Source organism: Takifugu rubripes, chromosome 18 (assembly GCF_901000725.2).
Source record: "Takifugu rubripes chromosome 18, fTakRub1.2, whole genome shotgun sequence".
In the NCBI taxonomy this organism is placed as follows: domain Eukaryota; kingdom Metazoa; phylum Chordata; class Actinopteri; order Tetraodontiformes; family Tetraodontidae; genus Takifugu; species Takifugu rubripes.
This window is the reverse complement of record NC_042302.1, coordinates 1460430-1481274: the sequence shown is the minus strand read 5'-3', so window position 1 is coordinate 1481274 and position 20845 is coordinate 1460430. Positions and strand designations below refer to the sequence as shown.

Genomic DNA, 20845 nt, shown 5'->3' with positions numbered 1-20845 from the left:
TTGAGATGCTAATAGTGCAAACATGTCTGTTCTCCTTCAGTTAGCGGTTTCTTTTTCCTTCCCACAAGATTGTGACACTGCATTTTCTTTACCAAAACCAGCTTTAGTGCAATAACTGACAGTTTTTATCTCATTTGGACTGAAAATAGAACATCTGTCACTGTTGAAATTGAGGGGTCAAAATTATTCACCATAGACGATATGATTCCAGCAGTTTGCTGCTAATTGAAATAATCTTGGGCTGTGGAAAGATGACTGCATCATTGTGTTCTCAGTATCACATACAGCTTTCACTACATGAAGGGTGCTTTTATGTTGAATAAGTCAGTCATGAAACAGATTTCTAGATTTCAAGATATTCTGAGAACATGCAGGACGATGGCAAATAAAAACAAACAAAAAAATGTATTTAAGGTGAATACCGGTAATTCTCTTTTATTCCCAGTCTCAGGTTTTAGAAACCAGGGAGAAATTCATTTCAATCACTTTCAATCCCAGAGTAACAAGGAAAATGCAGTTTAGCTCAGGCAGATCAACAGTAGTACAATTTTCTAAAAGTGCAGTCACGTTAAACTCATACTATAAGTGTCAAAGCGCTCATAGCATGTCTGCTTGTGCTAACCCTGATTACTCCAGGTCCTGGATTTCCTAGTGTTAATGGACCCTCCACCAAAGCTGTCAGTCATACACCACAACAACCAAGCATACACTGTGCATGTATATAATATAAACTATTAGTATATTGTGACGTGTATTGGCTTAGGTGTACATCATATTGTGACGTCGTTGTGAAAGGTCACTTTATGGAATGAAAGAAGAAAACATTCAGATTCACAAGCAGATTCACTTATGATAGTATCAATGTAGCAACCAACAGCCCTTTTTAACAAAATGCAGAATTTTTTGGAGTAATTATTTTTGTTTTATTTGAGACACTGTATGCAGAACACCTTTAATTGACACTCAGGAGACAACACAAAGGCTCTGCCGCTCCTCTACTCTTGTCTTGACCCCATTGGTGGAGGCTTGCAGCTGTAGAAACTGGTCCCAGTCCGGTCTTGTAACTGGTAGCTCTGTCTGGAAGTGATTCCAGAACCTAGAAAATGCCAGCACAGATTGAGGTTAGGTCTATCTGTATTGCGCAACACACAATGGAAAGGAAAGTTGATTGTGTAGAATCCTGATCAATGATTCAATAAATACAATTTTTAATGAGTGGAAAGGAGGTTTGTCTTGTTGCCATGGCATGCAGAGCACTAAAAAACCATCATTGACCTCACATTTGAGCCCTTCTGTTTGAGCAGGGTTCTGCAAAGCGAATACAGCAACCAGCAGGTCAAACAGGAATTCTCAGGTCAAAAATCCCTATTACATATCTAAGGGAGATTTAAGGTCAGGGGAGAAAAGTGGTAGAATTGTGGACACACCTGTGGTGATAGATGTCTGGGTCTCGGCTGATGCGATTCTGAAAACCGATGTACAGGTCATCCCAGAGGCGGCCATGCAGCACCACATACCTCATCACGCTAAGCCTGTTCTTCAGCTTTAAAAAGAAACAGATATAAAGCCTATCAGAAACTAACACCATCTTTGAATCATGCTAATATCTGCATTAAGATTAGATGAGATTGGGGACGCCAGGTGGTGCAAATACTTGTAACTTACACAGAATGGGAAGCTGAATGTTGTGGGGATACATAAAAACCAAATGAAACAAGGAAAATGCAAGGAAAACCACTTTGCAGTATATTTCAGATAGCATAAAATAAAACAGACTAAATGGTGCACGATGTTTGCAGCAATGTATCAGATGCATTGATTGATTGATTGATTGATTGAGTACTTTATTGATCCCTTTAGGGGGTGTCCATCAGGGAAATTAGCATCTCCAAAAAACATACAGCACTGTACAAAATTACCCACCACCATTACACACCATTAAACCTATTAAAGATAATAAAAATAGAATAAAATAAGAAATAAAATAGAATAAATTAAAAATAGAATATAAATATAAAATATAAAACTATAAAAATGTAAATAAATGAATAGATGGATGAATGAACTGAATGAATGGATGTCACAGTATTATGTTATTCCAGTCCTTCTGTTGGCCCTCCTCCCCCCCAGTGAGGAGTTGAACAGTCTGATGGCTCGGGGGATGAATGAATTGAGAGTCCGTTATTACAGAGGAAGTGTGTGGGAAGTGTGTAAGTTCCTGAATGTAATCATTTCGCAATCACTTGGCTCCCAGTGTTGAGCTCAGGTAGCATGGTGCGCTGTATGACTCACCTCGAGGTAGAAATGCTCTCTCTCAGGCCTCTTCTTGGGAAAGGACAGATCCAGAAAGTCCACCAAGTAGTCCCAGCCATCAGTCACATGCACAAACTTGTCGTCCGTCTCAATCACCTTGAAATCAAAATGCCAACTGCCTCAATAAATTCCTTTTTTTGGTGGAGTGACGCATGAAGAAACAAAGCTGCCATTTTTTGGGGGGGAAAGAACAGCTGAAGGTGATGATTTAAAGCAGAAAGTAAAGAAAAGCCCAGAGTTAAAACCACACCTTTTCATTAAGTCTTTTCAGCATCTCTAATTTAGGTTTTACTAATCAATGATGCCGTTCTAAATCCAGGTTTCTATCATAAAGAAACTCTACTTGAGTGATTCCCAGAGCAGTTTTTAACCACTTTGTGGAATAACCTGTGAGAGATTTTCACTCCTTAATAGAAGACCGACAGGAAATGTACACCCAAGGGAAAACCATGCAGCAAATCCAGACAGAACAACATGAGGACAATCTAAGGGCTGTTCCTAACGTAGCAGAGGTCAGGTTAAAGGGTGACAGGGCCACAGACAAAGAAAAGGATGTTGCTGCTTGAGTATATTTACCCGTATTACAAGGTTGTAGTTTTGAAAACCTGCCCAGGTGTAATAAAACTGGATCCAGTTCTGGTGTTTAAATATCTCAGAGCTGATGGCGCTGCGCAGCTCATCCAAATACAAGTCGAACTCCCAGCTGACCTTGTATATTTGTGTGCTGGCTGGAGGAAATGCGATGGCCCCACTATGTTTGGTAATGCAGTGGAGGAAATATTCATAAAATTAAGATTACATTTAGAACTTGCAGACAAATGGTGATTATATTATGGCCTCTCCTCTCCTCTCCTACCTATTCTCTCCTCTACCTGTTCTCCCCCTTCTCTCTCTCTACCCCGCCCCCCCATCAGCAGGAGGGTCCCCCTACATGAGCCTGGTCCTGCTCAAGGTTTCTTCCTGTTAAAGGGGAGTTTTTCCTTGCCACTGTTGCTTGTCTGGGGTTAGGCCCTGGAATTCTGTAAAGCGCCTTGAAACTATTTTGATTGTAAAAGACGCTATATAAATAAAGATGGATTTGATTTGATTTGATGGATCTGGTAAATTTACCATCCTTGTCTGGCATCATTTTACAAAAGCAAAATGCAAATTCTAATTTATACTGATAGTAATTAATTAATTAATAACAAATAAATTATATCTATTTTCTATTTCTATTCTATTCTAAATTCTTAAAAAAAAAAAAAAATCTCTTCCTCTCCCTCCTGGGCGGTGTCTCCTTCCTTCAGACTTGGGTAACTCTTGATGTCTGCTAAGGTGATGACTACTGGGTCAAGACCTACAAGCTGAGCACAGACAACTTCCGGAACAAGACCCAGTAGTCATCACCTTAGCAGACATCAAACAACAGTGTCCATAATGAAGAGCTGGACAGCACCAGGGCCCGATAAGATCCATGCCTACTGGCTTAAGAAGCTAACTGCACTCCATGAACGCCTGGCAGCACAGATGAACCAGCTGCTAACATCAGGGGACCACCCAGAGTGGCTAACCCAAGGCCGGACAGTCCTCATAATGAAGGACCCACAGAAGGGCACAATACCATCCAACTACCGGTCCATAACCTGCCTCAGCACCACATAGAAGCTTCTATCAGGCATCATAGCGGCTAAGATCAGCAGGCACATGGATCAATACATGAGCAGAGCACAGAAAGGCATAGGGAACAACACCAGAGGTGCCAAGCACCAGCTACTGGTCGACAGGGCGATTGCCCAGGACTGCAGGACGCAGCACACCAACCTGTGCACTGCCTGGATTGGCTCAATACCGTACACATGGATACTGGAGTGCCTAAAGCTGTATAACATCAACAGGATACTAAGAGAGTTCATCCAGAACTCAATGAAGCTGTGGAACACGACTCTGGAGGCCAACTCAAAGCCAATTGCGCAGGTGAGCATCAGATGTGGCAGATATCAAGGAGATGCTCTGTCCCCCCTGCTGTTCTGCATAGGCCTAAATCCCCTCAGCCAGATCACCAAGAGTGGCTATGGGTACCATTTCCGAAGTGGAACAACCGTCAGCCACCTCCTCTACATGGACGACATCAAGCTGTATGCCAAGAATGTGTGTGACATCGACTCTCTGATTCAGCTCACTAGGATCTACAGCAAGGACATCGGGATGTCATTCGGACTAGATAAATGTGGGCAGATGATATCTAGAAGAGGAAAGGTGATTGCAACTTATGGGGTTGAACTACCTGAAGGGAACATCACAGATGTGCAGGACAGCTACAAATTCCAGGGGATCCCGTAGCCAAATGGTAACCATAAGGAGGCAGCTAGGAGCTCAGCCACAGCTAAATACCTACAGAGGTTAAAGCAGGTCCTGAAAAGTCAACTAAATCGTAAGCATAAGATCCAGGCCATAAACACCTATGCCCTGCCAGTAATCAGATACCCTGCTGGCATAATACCCTGGCCACTGGAAGAGATACAAGCCACTGACATCAAGACAAGGAAGCTCCTCACCATGCACGGAGGGTTTCACCCTAAGTCCAGTGTCCTGAGGCTGTACAGGAAGCGAAAGGAAGGGCCCCGAGGATTAGTAAGTGTCCGAACTACTGCACCCAACACCCAAGCTGAGTAGATGGCTCCAACAGATAGCAGGAACAACATCAGAGATCTCTGTCCAGAAGAGCACAGTCCTAGGAACAGCTAAGATCCTGCGCAGAACCCTCAGACTCCCAGGCCTCGAGTCTGAAGGAAGGTGGCAATGCCCAAATCTAAATTTCCTGCAGAAAGTTTCCTTGCAGGAAACGTAGAAATAACTGCAAATATAATTTGGAAGCTGTGATAACACTTAAAGGATTTGAAATTGACAACTGAAAAATTGTATGAATCATTTTTTGTATGAATTACAGTTGTTTTTGTTTTCACCCTTTTAAAGATGTTTCCCCCCACTTTATATGTTAAATATTTTGCCATACTTTGGCAGGTGCATGAATAATTTTTGACTTAAGTGTATATGTTATGTTATCTGATCTCATTTTATTGTAATGTGCAAAAATTCTTTGCACTTCACACACTCAGACACGGTATGAAACACTGACTCATTCATGCAAGCACATGTTGGCCCTCATTTATAAAATTAGTGTACATACCTATCCGAATTTATGGGCTACCATCAGAATGCAGGATTATCTCAGTAGGAATCAAGCTTTCAAATATATTCAAGAATGACTTGAAAAGTCTTGTAAACCACAAATATGCAGGAAAAATGTGCTGTACACTAAACTGTTCATTAATGGAGGCCATACAAACTGTATTTTGAGGCATCAACCTGTTGGTGGGATCACTTAGAGCAAGGCCAAGATCCAGAACCGAGCCTGGTTTAGGCGTCCATGTCAGGGTGTCTGGTCTAATTTTATTGATGAGTGCATTGAGGGACTCGGCACTGTTTTTAACATTGGTGTCTTTAATATATCTGCAGGCAGAAGGCAATATGTGAAAGATAAAAAACAAATATAAGATGGACGCATTAGATGAACAATTTCTACCTGTCCGATGGGTGAGCCTCAACAAAGTAGCCGGCAAATGGGCAGAAGATTCTCGGCTCCAGAGTCTTCACCAGCTCAGCTTTGTAATTCAGCAGCTTTTTCCTTTCGGTCTTGATGAAGTCAGCCTTCCATGAATCTTGGTACAGACAATAACTAGAAGGTCATCTTCAGACTATATTTATGCATTCACAAAAATCACAAGAGATTTATTTCTAAGACTCCAACTATCAAGACCCTAAAAACGACATTTATATATATATAAAAAAGTATATTAGGCAGAAAATAACCAGTCTATTTATCCTCTCCAACTCACTAAAACCATTCTATGTTCTATTAAAACAAAACTAAAATAATGAAAATGATACTTCTGCACTTACGATGACCCGAGGTTCCTTCAACCCTACAGCATCTATTACAATCTTAATTGTCTCTAGGCCTCCACAGAAACCCAGAGTCTGACTGCCAAACAAGCAATAGCATCAGGAAGTAACCTTGAGCAGGACTGGATTTATAACCTGTTGATGGCCAGCTGGGTAAAAAATCAGATAAAACTACAGAACAAAAATTACCACTGTATTTCCCTCCATAGAAGGTCATTGGGAACCCAGATGCACCCCCAGCAAAGTCACTCATCATTAGATCCACACTCTGTGGTAACCTGCCGCCATTTGGTCTGGTGCAATCCACAGTATTCAGGATCATGTGACCTGCAAACATTGGCACTTTAGAACTGGTACCTGAAATGTCAAAATCGTTGAAGAGCATTACCTTTATACTCAACAATGATGCAGGTGTCCATTTCAGGGTGTATGCCATCCATTAGGATCATGAATCTCAGGTGTTCGTCAACCTAACAGTGAAAACCAAATTAAGCTTTTAACAGGTACAACACTTACATCATGACTGTTACCATGGGAGCAGCAGTGACTTACATTTTGCCAGACACCAAAAGGCACCACATTTATGTTTGTCAGCTTGACCTGACTTTGTTCCAGGTACCTGAAATGTCAATGTACCCGAGGTAAATAACAGTCTAGCTTATTTATTTTTCACCTCATTTATAAAAACCTCTTCAACTATTTCTGTGCTTGTGCTCACCAAAAGACGGGCCTTGAAGTGTCTCCAACATAGATGGGGGCATCTGGCCTTCTCTCTGAGAGGACCTTCAGAGTGGGATAACTAAAATGACATGTGATCACTCAAGTCAAATCTCCCCAGGCTTTGAGTTTGGTTTCAGTAAAGGTTATTTTCATATTCATGTAATGACGATTGAACTGAAAGGAGTATGACATGGTTTAGATAAGTGGTCTAAAAAATTGCACCCAAAGATTCTAAAGAAAGAAAGAAAGATAGAGCAATGGATGAATGGATATATGGATGGATGCTATCAGTGATGATGTTGTGTCTTGTTTAGTTTCTCTGTCCCCCCATATCCATCTACAAGTATCACCGCCTTCATAGCTGTATGCTGACCTACTGACCTCCGACCCTGCTGACCCAATCAACTCCTACATCAGCAGTTTATTATAATTAATGCATTTCCTCTGCCTAGTCTCTCCTCTACCTGTCCTACCCCCTTCTCCTCCCTCTCTGCCCAACCAGCCATCAGCAGGAGGGTCCCCTGACACGAGCCTGGTCCTGCTCAAGGTTTCGTCCTGTTAAAGGGGAGTTTTTCCTTGCCAATGTTGCATGTTGGGGGTCAGGCCCTGGGATTCTGTAAAGCACCTATAGACAATTTTGATTTGATTGTAACAGACGCAATATAAATAAAGGTTGATTGATTGATTGATTGATTGATTGATCGAAAGAGGGTAGTTTTTACAGCAGAAACGCAACTGCCCAGTACTAAAATGAGTAGAGGGTCCGTTTATGCAGTTTTCTGTTTCTTTGTATTAAATTCAATTAATTTTTTGTGTAGCATCTTCATGTTTATTTTTTCATTGTGTTCTATCTGTGTTTGCTTTAACTGTTGACACCAGTTTCTACCTGTCTCTCCCACTCATATTAAAAACATGTTCTGCTGCTTTCATCTGAGTCTGATCGTCATATGTCATATGTTCAAGATCAGATATCCTGGCGTGAGGCGTTCCCTGGGTCTTTTGTTCTGTCTGCGACCTCTTGTGTTTTCCCCTATGCTTCTCACAACCCTTATGTTCCTGTTTGATACAGTCTGAAAGTGTGTTGGGTGTGGTTTTGGGGGGTTTTATTTTCAAGCTGATAATATTGACAAAAACACATCAAAGCCAAAATACCTACAATCCTTCTTTCTGTTCCTCAGAATGTGCTACAAATCTTGAATCTTAAAACACTTAGTGGCTCTTCTCCCAACTACATCATGGCCCTATTCCATACCTTTGGGTTCTTGGTCACCAAGATGTAAATGTCAGCATGTGTTGTGTTTCCAATCACAAGTTTTGGTCTTGAACTGAACACAATAGTACTCTAAATTTAAATCCTTTAACCCAGCACTATCTCTTGCATTAAGATTTAACCTGTCAGCATGTTTACCTCAGGTGGTCAGAGTGTATGTGGCTAATGTAAATTAGGTCAGCCGCACAAAGTCTGTCCAGAGCATCAGCTGGAGGTTCATGGAGAAGCCACCAGCCTCTAGCAAATGCAGGGCCTTTTAGCCAAGGGTCAAACATGAACCGCCGCTCTCCAAGCTGTAGCTCCATGCAGGCATGCGTCAAGTAAGTCACCTAAAAAGGATGTATGTAATTTCAGTAGTGTCTCGGGTCACATTACTGCTTTCCACCAACTAATGCGCAGTGGCAGTTTTTATTTAGTTTAGCTGATTATTGTTTATCTTTACTGTCTTCATTAATCACTTGGTATTTTCTAGATCTACACACAACAAGCAGTTTCCTTTCTATACTTGACAACTCTTGCCAACATAATCTATAATGGCGCTTGCAATACCATAGCTAAAATTGAAAAAAATTAGTTAATAGTTAGTATATGTTTCAGTATATTTGGGGATTACGGTGTAAAAATATTTTGAGGACAGCAGAATGCACATACTTTGACTTCTCCTTCTTTGAGCACCAGACGTTCCCGAGGGTTGGCCAACCAGGGATCAGGGGGGTTTAACTCCACCAACTGAAGTCCCCCATCGCCCAAGTACTCAACCTCTGTGTTTGAACATTAGAAAAATGTATTTATTTTTTTTACAAATGTTATCCTTCCATAATAGTGCTTTCATTCCTAAGAAACTGAGAAAAACAAAATCATGGTAACTTGCCAAACAATACGGTACATTTTGTGAATATACTGTGACGCATGCTATGAACATTTAGAAGAATTTGGCCAACTTTGCGATTGATGCTGCCCGCTCTGGATAACAATAACTTCTGGAACAGCTCTGCCACCATAATTAGCAGCCATAATTATTTGCCTACGAGATATCTTGCTGGTTAATTAACAAGCCAAGTTACAAGTGATAGCCTGGAGTAAATGGCAGCCTCGAGTGACAGCCTTGAAAAAAAAACTCCTCAATGTAGAGGAACTTACCCAGTTCATCCTGCATGAAGCTGTCTGGTGGATTCATATATTTCATTGTTAACATGTTTAACTTCCAGTTGTGTTTAGTGCATTTTACTGTCCTGTGTGAGAAGAGAAAGCCTCACAGTTCTGATGAAAACATTTCCTCTTGACTGATGTTATCTTGCTTACCTGCCATCAAGGTCTTCAATATCTTTTATAAATAAGCCACCCTGGTGTTTGCATTGGTTTTTGCATGCTTTAAGGCCACTCTTGCTCTTATATAAAATGTAACTTTTGCCATCCTCTGGGCTTTTCTTGAAATTGATTCCCACTTGGAGTGAGTTCACCACTTCAGCATCCAGCAGAAGTACTACCTGTGCTTTCTGGGATATCATTTTTCTGAAAATGAATTAAGGTCAAATTAAACTTCAGTTTATTGAGGAGTTAAAGCATTAGAACAGTTTACAACAATAAGGGTTTGGCATCTAAAATTGCCTTGTTTGTGTTACATTATATGAATAAATATTATTATTATTATAAATAAAATATAAAAAAAATGTTTGTTATAATTGTCGCTTGACTTGAAACACAGTTCTAGTTTTGCTGTTGGGAATGTTCGTTTTTTTGGTCATGGTTAAAACGTTTACTTAATACGTAGACAGAGTTCTTTTGTTGTATAATTGTAACCATGTGTTTAAACTTTATCCTAATGATAATATTGACAATAATAACTAGAAAGGAACTCTTGGTTCAGTGGTATCTCAGTCTGTAGTGTAATGGACTGAGAAGCAGAGGGTTCTCAGTTCATGCCTCAGGCCAGACAAAATGTGGGAGGTGTTCTGGTAGTGGGGGGGTGCCCACTGCCAAGGTACCCTTGAGAAAGGTACCGAACCCCCAAATTCTCATTAAAGGACCTGTAATGAGACTCATTCAAGGGTGTACCCTTCCTTTTCCCATATGCAGCAGGGATAGGCTTCAGCACCCTCCCCCTGAACCTGAGAATTATAAAGATTTAAATGAAAAGAAAAAAGAGAGAAGCACTTGAAGAGAGCAGACCTGTATGATGATAACAAATTAAAAAAAAAAATTCCTGTATCCTGATAAAATAAAACATATGGGGTATAGACAGAAGTACTGCGAGATTACATATCCTGATCAATGCCTGTTGGTTAGAAGCTTTGACGACCAAAGCTCAAAGTCTCTGGAATGCTTAACATCACCAAAATTCTAAATTGAATCATTCCTTGGCCTATTATCATTTGCTAACAAACGCTGGTTATTGCACCACCTATGGAGGCTGTCAAAGGATGGAGGAAACCATACTAACTAAAAAGAAAGCACGTGAAGAGTGCAGACCTCTGCCAAGCAGGTGGATTCCCCACATTTTGAGTTACACTCAAATGCACTCCAATTACCGTATTTTCAAGACCATAAGGTGCACTGTAATAAAAGGCGCAGTCTCAGTTACGGGTGCTATTTCTGTATTTAAAACACACATAAGGTGCACCGTATTATTCGGCTCATGTTAAAACATACAGTAAAAAATGACAACGGAAGTAAAACAGTGAGTTTCGACACATTTATTGAACAAAATGAAGCATATGGTGGCATAACTCGCCCGCCACTGCCTCATAGATATGGCTGGGCGCGGTTATCTTGTCGCGGCAGTAGGTGCGGAAGATGGCTGCCCTCTCCTGATAATCCGCGAGCAGCCGCTGTGCAACAGTTGTCCTTGCGTGTATGGAGAGATGCCGCCTCCTCATAAAGCGAAAACACCAAGACGGACCTCCTTGGAAGTGCTCAATGTCCATTTCTTCAGCAATCGCTTTGGCCTTTGGTGACAGTAGAGACGCCCCTTCCAGTTGTTCGCTGTTCCACAACCAACTGTTCCACTCGGTCTTCCAGCTCAGGCCACCTTGCTTTGTTCCCACAGAAACTCAGCTTCGTCTTCCTCACTTTCGTTCACTTTCTTGTTTTCTCCACTTTCTGACCATGGACTCATTTACATTAAAATGTCTTGCTGCTGCTCGATTGCCATTTTCAGCCGCATATTCGATATCCTGCAGTTTAAAGTAGGCCTCATACGCGTGTCGCTTGACCGGCGGAATTTTAGGGGGTCCTTACGCGTAGGTGTGCCGCTAATCGATGGGTGGAGCATTTACTGTAGTGCACCTACCAACGGCACACAGCAGATTTTGGAACTCAGTCTACACACAAGGCACAGCATATTATAAGGCGCACTGTTGATTTTTGAGAAAATCTCAGTGTTTTAGGTGCACCTTATATTTATAAAAATACGGTATTTGGAATACTTTCAGTCTGCCACTGTATATTGCTTGCCTTATGTTCAAGAGTTTACAGGAACCCTAGGAGAGAACAAACCTATGCCAAGCAGCTCATTTGCTCACATAGTGTTGCTGTTTGGCCATTACACTGAGATCCTTGAAAGATTAAAGATCAAAGTTTTGAATTATTATGCCAAAATACAAATGTCTTAGACATGTTCACAGACAGACAGAGCAGACAGACAGGTTACATCAGCTTGGTTTTGTGCTGTATCTTCTCGACTCATGCCCTCTGTCCAATATTTTAGATGTAGATGCATTGGAAGTAGTAGCTCAGTCTGTTGGGAAATAGGTTGAGAAGCAAAGGGTTCTTGGTTTGAGCCCTAGGGCAGACAATACATGGAAGGTATCCTGGTAGTAAGGGGGGGAGGCACTAAAGCACCTTCAGAGCCTTCCCCAGTTACCCTTGAGCAAGGTACTGAACTGACAAATGCTCATATATGGCCCTGCAATAAGCTGGCAACTCACCCTGTTGTATACTCAACCTGTGCCCATTGTGTGCCCTCCCCGTTACTACAAAACGGCTCAACCAGTTGAAAAGATAAGATGCATATATTGTACCTCACTCCCTAGTAGATACATCGATTTCTGTTATTTTTAACAGCATATAAACCAGAATTTAAAACCAAGTTACGTTAAGTCACCTCTCTAATTGCATTCTATCTGACCTTTAGACCTCTACCCTCTTCATCCGAATATTTAATTAGAAATTATTCAGCCTGCAGGTGAGTGGAATAAAAACACAATAAAGACAGCATATATATAAGATTTCTCAGGTTGGCACTCGTTAGCATTAGAACGGTATCATTTTATCAATTTAGTCAATGAATGATTTACCCAATTTCAGAGTTATAACACCTGACATTTTAATTTACTTTTTATTGCGGTAAGCATCTAAATAGATATGTTTTTAGAATTGTAACTAACATTTTTTGTATAGCACCTTTCCTGTAAGAAATGCAGATCATATTGCTTTAATTAAAAAAAGACTGAACTCAACATAGGCATAAAAGAGGTTTGTCATTTACCTAAGATGAAATGCAAGGAACTTGAAAAAATAAAATAAAATACATTTAAGCATGTAAGGGCTAAGGCTATTAATCTTGATGACCTTGTGCGTGTGTTTGCCTGTAAAACATAAATCTTTTCTAAAACATAATAGGAGTCTGGTAATAATCAGAAAGACTATTGATTTCTAGTGGGAAATTATGTAGTTTAATCATTTATAGATATGTTTCTGTGCATGCTTTGTTGCATCTGCCAGCTCCTGTTTTTTCCCAGTAATTCCTTTGATTAATTTCCACCTTGAAATTAAACTGTAAATTTGTCTTTTTAAAGGAAAGATTATTTGGCCCGTTTTAAAAACCATGAATCACCCAACACAAAACAGGATTGTTGTGGGACTCAAAATGTTAACTGTACTTATTAAGCCATGCACATTAGATCAATAGTAACTTTGAGTGTAACAAAATAAACGAAAGTACATCAATAGCTGTTTCCTCAAGTCATTTTTCTATCAACCTTTATATTACACCATATAATAATAATAACAACAATAAAAACACAAACAACGACAACAATAATAATAATTACTAACGAATTACCTGAAAAAATGGCGTCGGACTTTTGCAAGACAAACTCTTAGCGGTCGATGAGGTTTCTCTGCAGATGAAGATATGTTTACTTTCTCCGATGCATCGAAAGCGAGGAGGCGTCGCCAGGAGGAAGCGCAGTGTGTAACCTGCTGAGCAGAACTGCGTGTATTTTTTTGGTCATGAAGATAAATTTACCATTATTAATTGAAGCGCTGCGCATTTTAATGGGACAGAGACAGACTCAGTTTTGTGTGTGTCTGCCGCTCCTAACAGTCTCTGATATACAAAGTTGTCAATATAGCATTCTGATAATAATTAGTTAGAACCAAAATTAACTACATTAAAGAAAGTTTAAGTTGAAGGAATTTACAATTTGAGTGTAAAGGTTAGGATAATTCACTCTAGAATTCACATTAAACAGACAGCAGGTATGTTTTAAAGACACTAACAAGAATAAAGGTACACATACAGTCTATCTAGTGTACTTCTATAGAGCCGTGTGTGTGTGCGCGCGCGTGTAGATGTGTAAATAGGGCTGCGGGAATAAAGATGAATTAATGTCAACCAATACTGCTTTAACACTGACATTAGCGCGCTGATAGGGGATTTTGTACCGCGGGTTGACATAGCTTTGCTCACTGGGCATTTTCATATTGCCAGCAGTATCTCCCACTGAGAGGGAAGTTCGTCATTGCACACGTCATTGCCCATTTACTTGTGCCGGAAAACCGAGCTAATTCAGCCAATGGTCAGCGTTATTTGGTAATTTGTCATTTTGTCTGCTCAGTGCAGATTGAACAATGTCAAAGTTTTAATTTAGCAAAGGCTGTTGGAATTGGCTAATCTGGAAAGATTGTAATGGATGACATCTTGACTAATTTATTGCTCCACTAATTATTTTCTATGCCTATTCTCTCCTCTACCTCTCCTCTCCTCCCTATTATATCCTCTATCTGTCCTCCCCTTCTCCGCTCTCTCTACCCAGCCAGCCATCAGCAGGAGGGTCCCCCTACATGAGCCTGGTCCTGCTCAAGGTTTCTTCCTGTTGAAGAGGAGTTTTTCCTTGCCACTGTTGCTTGTCTGGGGTTAGGCCCTGGGATTCTGTAAAGCGCCTAGAAACAATTTTGATTGTAAAAGACGCTATATAAATAAAGATTGATTGATAGATTGATTAGGCTAATAAGCAAAGGAGTATTTTCCAAATTTTTGTTAGCAAATGTCTATGTCTCTTAAATTCCTGCCGAAAAATCAGCTTTGTACACATGTATGTACTTCCATTAAACCATACTTAACTTCAACTTAATGTGGCAAAGCAAACTAAACCAGAACCTATCTATCAACTGACCATGACAACTGATAAGGAATTCTCCGGCTTCCAGGACCATGTTGAGTTTACCATATAGACAACAAGTGCCCAGCTATTTAAAAAGATTGTTGATGTCAAAGGTTCAGTTACTGAGAAACATGCAATGTTCAGCAGGAGCTGAGAGCCTGTGACGACATCTGAAAATGGACACTGCATGTTTGGCAGCCAGACAGGAATAGTTTCCCAATCAGACTGGGAATGTCACCTTTTTAGCACACTGTAGTACAGACATGTCCAAAGTCCTGCTATAAAACCTTAGGATTATCCAAATGATCCTGTAATATGGTGTGAATTTCTGACTCCCACTTACACAATGCTTCAGCTAAATTAACCTTCACCTCTGGAGGGGGAAGTATCTTTTGCTTCCGAGTTTTCTTCCACAACTTTTTTATTGCATCCAATTCTCTCTCCCTGTCCTCTTCTTTCATGCCACTCACCACCTGATCAAGAGTCCACTTCCACTGTTCTTCCACAGACCGAGGATAGGGAGAACATTCTCCCTGATCCCAACACGCTTTGCCACATTCTAGTTCCATCTTTAACTATGCTCCCAAGTGAGACTGAATGTGAATGACTCCAACGGTCAGCTCAATGCCTCAGTGAAACAAGCTTCTAGACCAGGGGTGGGCAAACATTTTGATTCGTGGGCCACAATGGGTTCTAACATTTGACAAAGGGGCCGGACCAGGAGCAGATGGATGGATGGAGTGCTTTGGTAACCTCACCTCATTGGAGAAAAAATACACATCTTGGGATATGGAGAAAACATGTGCTTTAATTTGAAATGAAAATGAAGAGAAGCATTACAACAAAATATCTGACTTTGGAATGAGTCTTAAAACACTTAAAATCAAATGAATAAAATGTGCCTTTTTAAAAAAAATTAATAACCATTTCTATTTTAAAGCACTGAAAGTTCTGTTATCCTTCAGGATATCACCATCACTCTCCTCCTGACTGTCTTTTTTCTAGTGGGAAAACACCAGAATTGCAGTGAAAATTTAACATTAACAAGGTTTATTCATTTAATTTTTCAAGTTTGGCGGGCCAGATTAAAACATTTAACGGGCCGCGTGTGGCCTTAGTTTGCCCATGCCTGGTCTAGACCAAACTTCGTTGGTCCGGTTTCACTCTGGGGGTTAATTCCCAAGGAGCCTTTTAATTCACGTTCACTCTGTCACTTTTCCAACCCACACACAAACACAAATCTCGGGCATCGGGAGTGTCCGTCCCGTCAACTGCGCTCAGTCCAAACCCAATTCTTTTTCATATACAGCACTGTATTATTTCCGGTTTACTCTAACCGTCTATTCCCTGTTTTTTTGTTTTTCAATAGTACTTCCGGCCTCTAACCGTTAAACTTTATAGACTCTAAACGTCCTTACGGACTCTAAGCGTAATTCCTGCAGTCGTTTCAATATTTGCAATATTTGTATCTGGAATTTATAACTAGGACACTTGACAGTGACGACAAATTTTTAGAAATTGCCAATGTGCAGAACTTTTGATTAAACAGGTGTATGCTTACCTTTTTATTAGGGATCCCTTTGTCGTCAGTTGTCCTCCGAAGTGACCGTTGTTTAATTCTTTGCCTCAGATGACTTTTCTGTCTTCATCACGTCGGGGTCACCAAATTGTTGGATTGCAATACCTCTCGTCTGTCACTGCCAATCCGCGTGTTCTTTAAATGAAGACTTCAAGACAAATTATGCCAATTTCAAAATGTATTTAGCAATAGAACCAACTCAAGATATAAAATATTACAGAGCTCCGGGCCAGTTCATAACCCTACAATAACAGAGTCCATTGCCAGGGCATGAAGTCTGACAACCTAACTATCCCTTGACCCAGTCTTTTATAGAAACACATATGTAAATTATTGATGCTAATTCAGTCCAATCCAGTCCTTCTTCTTGGATGACCTCGTCTTCTTCTTCCCGTCCCATTGGATGCTTATCAACACCAATAAATTATTATATTGCATTTTATAATGGGGGTTTAACACTTTCCGTCTGACTATCTCATCCTGCCTCCAACTGCCTAAAGTACATTCATAAAGGAAGGGTCAACTGACTTGCTTATCTTTATTCGTACTGAAGATTATATATTAGATTCAGATTCAGATTCAGATCCTTTATTGTCCCACACGGGGAAATTTACAGTGCAACAACAGCAAGAGCACGCAGAGAAAAATAAGATAAAATCAAATAGAACAGGATTTGGAATATACAAAGAGGATGTATATTTACAATAATCCAGATAAATGGATACTCGGCCTCTGTGTACTTGTACATAGTACAGAGGGTGAATACAATATACATATCAGAATTATCCCTAACTTCTAAACTAACTGTAACAGAAAACAAAAACATATAGTATAACACAAGATAAAAGAATTCTCTTCAACACATAGAATTAATACATTGGGCAGCAGTAGTTACCTGCGCGTACTAAATGCTGCCATTTAGTAGGTAAATGAGGAACCGCAAATGAGTAAATGAGTGAGTGACTAAATGAGCCCCCAATTTTCTAAAATGGCGACAATCAACAAAAAAGGAAAGTTGACTGCGAGGGCCGACAGTTCAAGGATGGGTGGAAATTGGACTATTTATTCAGTGAAATGCGCAACAACTGTGTTTGCCTCATTTGTAAAGAGACAGTGGCTGTTTTTAAAGAGTTCAATGTGAAGCGACATTACCAAACAAAACATGCTGACGTATACAACAAGATCACAGGTAAGGAACGCAGCGAGAAACCGAAGCAACTTGAAGCTAGTTTAATCTCACAGCAGCAATATTTTGCAAGAGCTCGAGAGTCAAATGAGAATGCTACAAAGGCTAGTTATGAGGTAGCAGCGCTGATTGGTGAAGAAAATCTGTCCTGAGAAGCAGCAGGAGTTTGCCAAAGTCTGCCTGGCACGTAACACTGTGGCACGCAGGATTGAAGAAGTGTCATCAGACATCAAAAGACAATTGGGAGTCAGAGGAAAGTTGTTTGACTTTTTTTTCGCTAGCTTGCGATGAAAGCACAGACGCCTCTGACACTGCTCAGTTACTTATTTTTTTGAGAGGAGTGGACAACGAAATGAATGTTACTGAAGAACTACTTGACCTTCAGAGAAAAACGAAACAAGAGGAACAGATTTATTCTCTTCTGCGCTGCCGTGGATGACAGGTAACACAGCAAGTTCTGTGTGCTAAACATCTTCGATACGAACATGTTATGGGACCGGTGATAAAGGCGATTAACTATATCCGCTCCAGAGCGCTATACCACCGTCAGTTCCAACAGTTTCCCAGATTCCTCTGGGCTTTTCTTGTTGTCTATCACACTGACATGAGATGGCTCAGTCGGGGTTCTGCACTGTCACGCTTCTACTTACTTAGGCAAGAAATCGGTGAGTTTTGGCTGAAAAAGGACAACCTATGGGAGAACTAAGTGGCCCTATGTGGCTGGCTGATTTGGGGTTTCTAGTTGATATTACAAAGCACCTTAATGTCCTCAACACCAGTCTCCAGGGACCAGACGCAGTCATAAGCCAAGTATATTTACATGACAAAGCATGTCATCTCTGGCTGAAGAGTTTAAACAAAGCTCTCAGGATTTTGCAGCCATCGAGAAGGAGATCGCACTTTTTTCCCTCACCTTTCTCCGTGGACACGGATGATGTTCCAGACCATTTGCAGCTGGAGCTCATTGAGCTGCAGTGTGACGCAGAGAGCCGCGGTCGGCACCAGCAGCTTTCTCTCGCCAACTTTTACCGACAGCTGGATAAGGACAGGTTTCGAGAGATTCGAGCATTTGGTAAGAAAATGCTAAGCTTGTTTGGGTCGACGTATTTGTGTGAGAAGACATTCTCGGTTATGAACTTAAATAAGAGCCGTGTGAGGACACAGCTAACGGACTCTAACTTACAAGACATCTTGCGCATCAATACCACTGCCTTTGAGCCAGACCTGGCCTATGTGCTGCAGTCCAGATCTCAGTATCACCCATCACACTAATGCAGACAAGTCATTTGTCATTTACAATAAGTCTGAATAAGTTTTGTTTTTTTAAGATCAAAATCAGTTATAAATTCAGTTTATAACTTATATAAGTTTTCAGTTTTCACTCCAGAATAATAAACATTTAAAAATCCAATCAACATTTACTTGTTCATTTCTCTGTTATTTTATTTAAAAATTCTGTGAATATTGAACTGCCATGGTGAGATATTTTTTTATGTTTCAAAAGTAATTTGCACTCAAGAGTACAATTACTTCTGAAAAAAGTGTTAAAAAAGTGAAGTTAAGTGAATATTCAATTTCATATGATATGCATGTTTTAAATCAACCAAAAGACATGCTTAAGATCGCTGAAATTAAAATAAAAAAGCAAATGTGAAACACAGAATGGCTTGCTGAAATTTGTTTGAAATTATTGCTGTTCTATGTAAAGAACGTCCGCCAAGGTCGGCCCCCCTACATTTTTAACACACCAAATCTGGCCCCCTTTGCAAAAGGTTTAGACACCTCTGCTCTAGTATATAAGCTGTCTGAACTTTCCCTTCGGGGAGGCACTTTTCTGATATACAGTACACCTGTATTGGAGTTTTGTTGTCTCCATATTACACAATATAAACTTACTTCCTGATCAGTGTTTTGTGGCTTTTCATTTTAAAACACATCCAGAGCATTTTTTGGTCAAAATCTTCCATGACACAACTCTCTACAACAAAAATACAACATTGAAGTCAAATTTATGCTGATCTTAGCTTGACTCAACCCTGTTGGAGTTACCAGTCCTGTAGGGGAAGAGGCTTCCTCTGGTGTGTTGCTCTTTTAACTGGTGATCCTGGTGGAGGAGCCAAGCTAGAAAATGGAATTCCAGTTCGAAAGCAGTCTTTGGTGTGTGGTCCTGGGGTATCAGGTAAACTGGTTGCTCCTTTGGTGTATCTTCTCAGCAGCTTAGTGCTAGCTAGATGGAAATGTCTGTGAAGGTTCACAGGTCTCAGGTCATGGTAATTCTGGTGATTCTAAATCACTTCTTTGAGGATAATAATGTACAGGTTTTAGCCAGGTGGTTTCAGAGAGGAGGGAAAGAAGCCATCTATGCCAAACTGGAAAGACCATCATTAAACAGAGGTAAGGGTCTTAGACACTACCTGTCACCTGTTTACAATATGGTATTGAAAACCACACTCTGGAGGAGAAGAGGCCAATCACACATGGCAACGATTAAACATGATTTTTTCAAGGAAAGTTTGAACGACCTGCATAATGAGTGGTGGAGCAACCAACAACCAGGTGACCGAAACTTCAAAAAAGTAATTGGCTTCAGAAGCGTATAATTATCTGGAACTCCCAAACAGTCAGCTAGTACTGATCAAGCCTCTTGAATGAGAAGAGAGATGTCTTCATGAAACTGAAACAGTCCAGTTACTATGATTGCTAAAACCAGAATAGCTAGGTGGATGGTGCTGATGTAGTGGTCCTCTTACCTTCTGTGGCAATACTGGGAGGGGCTGACCAGAGTTATTATATATAGGATTTAGAAATAAGAACTATTTACTGCAATGATTAATTAAATGTGTCATTTTTTAAAAATAAATAAAATTTCTGTATATACTGTACAACGTACATAGCAATGTACATAACATAAGAGTCTCTTTATTTTTTCCTTTAGTACGTTTCTGTATTGTACACCACGGGCTACCGCTGTAACGTGCAATTTCCCCGATGTGGGATCAATAAAGTCTTTTATCCTTATCCTTATAAAACCTTTGCCCGTCTCACACCTTTATGCTTGTCATCTCACTCCTTTGTCTCATCAAGACTTGTTTTAGCTCCACAAGACTTTGTTGATTCTGGTGGCATTTTGCTATCGGATCGGTAACGTCCACCCAGTCCCATTAGCCACCTAGCTGGCAAGCCTTCCTAAACAGAAATGAGTGGTTTGCCCAGTTCAAGAAAACTTTCAATGCTAACATCTACACTGCTCTGTTTTACCAGTTTCAGTGAATTAACTGAACTTGTTAGTTTAATACAATCTATATTTTTCTGTCCAACTTAACATCCACCTTCTCTCTCTCTTCTATCTTCCTGTCCTTGTTTCTTTTTTTATTTTGTGTCCTTTGACCCTCAGTGAGTTTTGCATCTCATCCCAAATCAGGTAAATGAACCACATGAAATCAATA

The 20845-nt window shown here is 40.4% G+C and overlaps 1 protein-coding gene across 1 annotated transcript; it reads right to left on the bottom strand.

Moving 5' to 3' along the window:
• Positions 1 to 404: 404 nt before the first annotated feature.
• On the bottom strand, positions 405 to 13461 carry LOC777967 (cytidine monophosphate-N-acetylneuraminic acid hydroxylase). Its single transcript, XM_029825718.1, has 15 exons — positions 13311 to 13461; positions 9551 to 9760; positions 9389 to 9480; positions 8900 to 9009; positions 8387 to 8577; positions 6977 to 7057; positions 6811 to 6877; positions 6647 to 6728; positions 6448 to 6585; positions 5879 to 6014; positions 5662 to 5805; positions 2890 to 3064; positions 2293 to 2409; positions 1428 to 1543; positions 405 to 1096 (listed from the first exon to the last, which is right to left on the bottom strand). The coding sequence occupies exons 2-15, from the start codon at positions 9754 to 9756 to the stop codon at positions 964 to 966; spliced, it is 1788 nt and encodes a 595-aa protein (XP_029681578.1). The 5' UTR covers positions 9757 to 9760; positions 13311 to 13461; the 3' UTR covers positions 405 to 963.
• Between the last annotated feature and the right edge of the window lie 7384 nt (positions 13462 to 20845).

Bases quoted from the DNA above. Each gene is read 5' to 3' on its own strand.
- LOC777967 (XM_029825718.1), bottom strand. From the start codon at position 9,756: ATGATATCCCAGAAAGCACAGGTAGTACTTCTGCTGGATGCTGAAGTG. The intron at 6,729-6,810 runs GTAAGTCACTGC...TTTCACTGTTAG, and splicing joins CTTTTGGTGTCTGGCAAAAT to GTTGACGAACACCTGAGATT. The intron at 6,015-6,447 runs GTAATTTTTGTT...GTCTGTACCAAG, and splicing joins CTATGGAGGGAAATACAGTG to ATTCATGGAAGGCTGACTTC.